The sequence below is a fragment of the Mastomys coucha genome, unplaced genomic scaffold (genome assembly GCF_008632895.1).
Source record: "Mastomys coucha isolate ucsf_1 unplaced genomic scaffold, UCSF_Mcou_1 pScaffold23, whole genome shotgun sequence".
NCBI lineage: Eukaryota > Metazoa > Chordata > Mammalia > Rodentia > Muridae > Mastomys > Mastomys coucha.
Window position 1 is genome coordinate 112,724,941 of NW_022196906.1, and position 3,416 is coordinate 112,728,356.

Below are 3,416 nucleotides of genomic sequence, written 5' to 3' on the forward strand. Positions count from 1 at the left end.
CCACCCCCTTACAGGTGACAACCCAGACTCTGCAGCTCCCAGCTCTGAGAAATTCCTCTCTGTAACTAATCTGGTCAGAGGCCCCTCCCCCAGCAGCTGCTTTCCTAAAGCTAGGGGGGCAGCAAGCAGGGGCTGGGAGGGATGATACCAGAATCTTTCTAGTTTCACTTTCTCAGACTGGTGACCTCTCCTTAACTTCCCAAGTCACATAAGCCTTCTACTCCCTCTTGGAAAATTTCAATCCCAGGAAACTGCCATAAGGCACACACCCCATTTCCGACTTGCCTAAGCGGAATGCCTACCAGAAGCCTCCAGCTGAACTCCATAGCACACGTCTTTAGGGATTAAATTCACAACACCTGAGCTCTAGGGATGCGTACAAACCACACTGGCTTCCTGGAGTGGCAGAAGAACTGAAAACACTAGGGACTCCTGGCTGGCACCTTGGCTGGCACCTTGGCTGGCACCTGGCTGGCACCTGGCTGGCAGAGCCCAGCCATCCCTCAGGGGCTGCAGTTGGCTGTGGCTTGTCCTTGCTGCAGCCTCATCTGACCTAGGACGCTGGCCTTTCCTAATTTTCCCAACCCACATCTTTTTCCAAATTCTTTTTCCACTCCTATTTCGGAGCCAGGTTCGTGTTATCTGGATGGTGGCTTTGAAATGGAAACCCACAGCAAGGCTTTCAACTGCTTCTGCCAGCAGCCACTTCCTGAGGCTCAGAGGTCCCCCTCTTTGCCCCTCAGACCTGATGTTTGTCTCCCCCACCTGTCACTGTGCCCTCAGATTCCTTCTTTGAATATCTAGCCCCAAGACAACTTCATGCAAGAGCAAAGAAAGAGTTAAGAAGAGCTAAGCTTTCATGGTTTTGAGGACTGTGGTCTGGACAAGGAGATGACTAGAAAATGGGAATCAGATGCCGTCTGGGGATGCCAGGCTGGGATTTGTTGCTCACAATTAAACAGCTTTATTTATCTTCCACTCTTCCTGAATATGTCAGTATCCACCTCGAGCTATCTAGCCCTCACCACTCGGAAACCGCAGCACACAGGCTTGCATGTTTTCCTTACTGGAAGACACAATGGTAACTCTGCATCCTCCCCTGTCCAAAGGAATTCTCAAGAGAAGGCAGCAGTGTATGTGCTGGGTACCAGGGGTGAGGATGCTGCTAGTTCAGTGACAAACTGTGTATGGAACCCTGAGAATTCCGCTCGGCATAGTCCACCTCTCGGGCGGATCATTCTCAATGTCCTTTGAAAGCATCCCGTGGTGAATTGTGTCATTTCTTCCACAGGACAGCTCCTCTGTCATCCAGTTCATGGCTCGAGCCAAGGTGAAGGTGGAGCCTGCTCTGAGAGTGGTGGAGATAGCTAACGGGAACCCAGAAGAGACTCTGGTAAGTCAGCTGCCCTGGGACAGCTCTCCTCAGAGGCCGGGGACCTGGAGCTGGGATCTGAGAGGAAAGACATTTTCTAAGCCAAGATGAAGGGTTTGTGGTAGACCCAAAGCCGAGGCTGCTCTGGCTTCCAGGGCCCCCTGGGAGGCCTCATGGCTCTGTTGTTGCGTTAACATTGTTCTTAGGATTCCGCTGGTATTTGAAAGTTTCTTGCAGTGATTGGCCAAAGGAAAAACTGTCTGGAAGTATCCTCAACAGGGCTTAGATTTCCACTCTGAGGCCAAGGCTATTTTTATCTCTCTTGAGCCCTTCCCTAAAAATCTCTTCTGCTCTCCTGCCTGTGTTGTTTCACTAAGCCCTGGGGTGGGGTGGATGTGGGAGGGGCTTGAGAAACAAGTGTTTGTTCGTTTTAAAGAGGCCATGTCAAGGTGCCAAGACCTAGAACCTTCTCTCTCACTCTCTTCTTCTTCCCTTGTCCTCCTTGAAACCGGCAGGCTTCAGAGTACACAGTCAGCCTCCTGCCTTAGCTGTCCAATGACAGAGAGCCTGCACATGCCTTAGCTGTCCAATGAGAGAGAGCCTGGACAGAAAGGCTTGGAATTCTGCTTTTTTGCTTGGAATTCTGCTTTTTTTTTTTCTTTTTTCTTTTTTCCTTGTCTCTGGGGAGAGAAGGGTTATCCATTGTTTGACACCCTCCTGAGTTCAGTCCCAGGGACACAGATAGGGAACTCAGCCGATGAACTGCTCTGCCGAGGAGCTGTGCAACCTGCTGCCCTTTCCTGACCCCTCCCATGGATTTTACCTTCCCTCTAAGAAGGCTTGCTCGCTCTCTCGTTGATTCTGTGTTGCTTTAACAAACTGACAAAGTGAATTCAAGAAGAATTATATACTTACACAGAAAAAAGCTGTTAATTTATTTTCTAACCTCAACAGAGAGCTTCCACTTCATCATAGTAGGATATAAGAGGCTGGAATATGGTTCAGTCAGTAAAGTGCTCACTGCGCAAAGATGATGAATTCGAGTTCCAGTCCCCAGCACCCATGTAAGAAACCAGATGTGGCAGTCCAAACCTGTAATCCTAATTCTGGGGAATTCAGAGCGGCAGATAGATCCCAGGGCAGCCAGTCCTACCAAAGCAGTGAGCTCTAGGTTCAGTGACATGGCAGTCCTGTTCCTATTATCAGTAAATATCATGAGAACATCAGCCAGTCTAGGTGACAGTGTTCATGAGAAGTCAGCCATCCCACAGTCGGTGCAGAGCTGGGTGTCCGGCCTGACCGCTCTTCACATGGAGAAGTTGTCCGGAATGAAACTCAAGGCCTCCATACTCAGTTTTTCTGGCAGGTCAAATATTTGGGGTTGGCACTTGGCTCTTGGCTCTGCTTTCTGACAGAGAGCCACTTAGCAGCTGGCTCGGCCTTTCACCTGGAAAGTAAGAGAAGGGCGGCCTTCGTTCACTGTCAGGGATGCCCAACCCCGAGATTTGGGATGCTCTGATAAACCATGGTATCAACACTGGAACACCAACAGAAATGCTTAACCAACCGAGTGCAGCAGATGAAGCCGCTTGTGCTGATGGAGAGAAAGCGCTGGGTGTGCGGGCCGCACCCTGGGATCCAGGGAGGCGCTACAGAGCATGGCGTGCTGGGGCTCCAAGTCATTGACTCTCCCGTTTTGAGAGCTGTGGTTTTTTTTTTTTCCCCACTAACTCTTGGCCAGAAGCTATTGTTGGGTTTTTGTTTTGTTTTGTTTTGTTTTGTTTTGTTTTGTTTTGTTTTGTTTTTCACGCTCCCAGAGGGAGGGGAAGGAGGGCCAAGGAGAATCCCCAGAGAGCTAAGACTCCTCCCACCACACCACCCCCCAGCCCCTCCCGAAAGAGCCCTCTCGGAAGGCTCCTCCCATCCCTGGCTTTTTGGTCCACAAACTAAGAGTCAGTTCTGCGGTGTGTTCTCAACTTTTCTAGTAGGGGGGAAAATCTTCTCTGAGTAGAAAGACTTCTAGTTTAAGAACAAGTACACCCCC

General features: G+C 50.1%; 1 protein-coding gene across 2 annotated transcripts in view; it reads left to right on the plus strand.

Annotated features, from left to right (window-relative positions):
* Itga9 (integrin subunit alpha 9) overlaps positions 1–3,416 on the plus strand; it is a 312,929-nt gene that overhangs the window by 286,786 nt on the left and 22,727 nt on the right. For both annotated transcript variants that reach the window (XM_031345861.1, XM_031345862.1), the window contains one exon: positions 1,292–1,393. In XM_031345861.1, the coding sequence (XP_031201721.1) occupies positions 1,292–1,393 (102 nt within the window). The remainder of the gene's footprint in view (positions 1–1,291; positions 1,394–3,416) is intronic.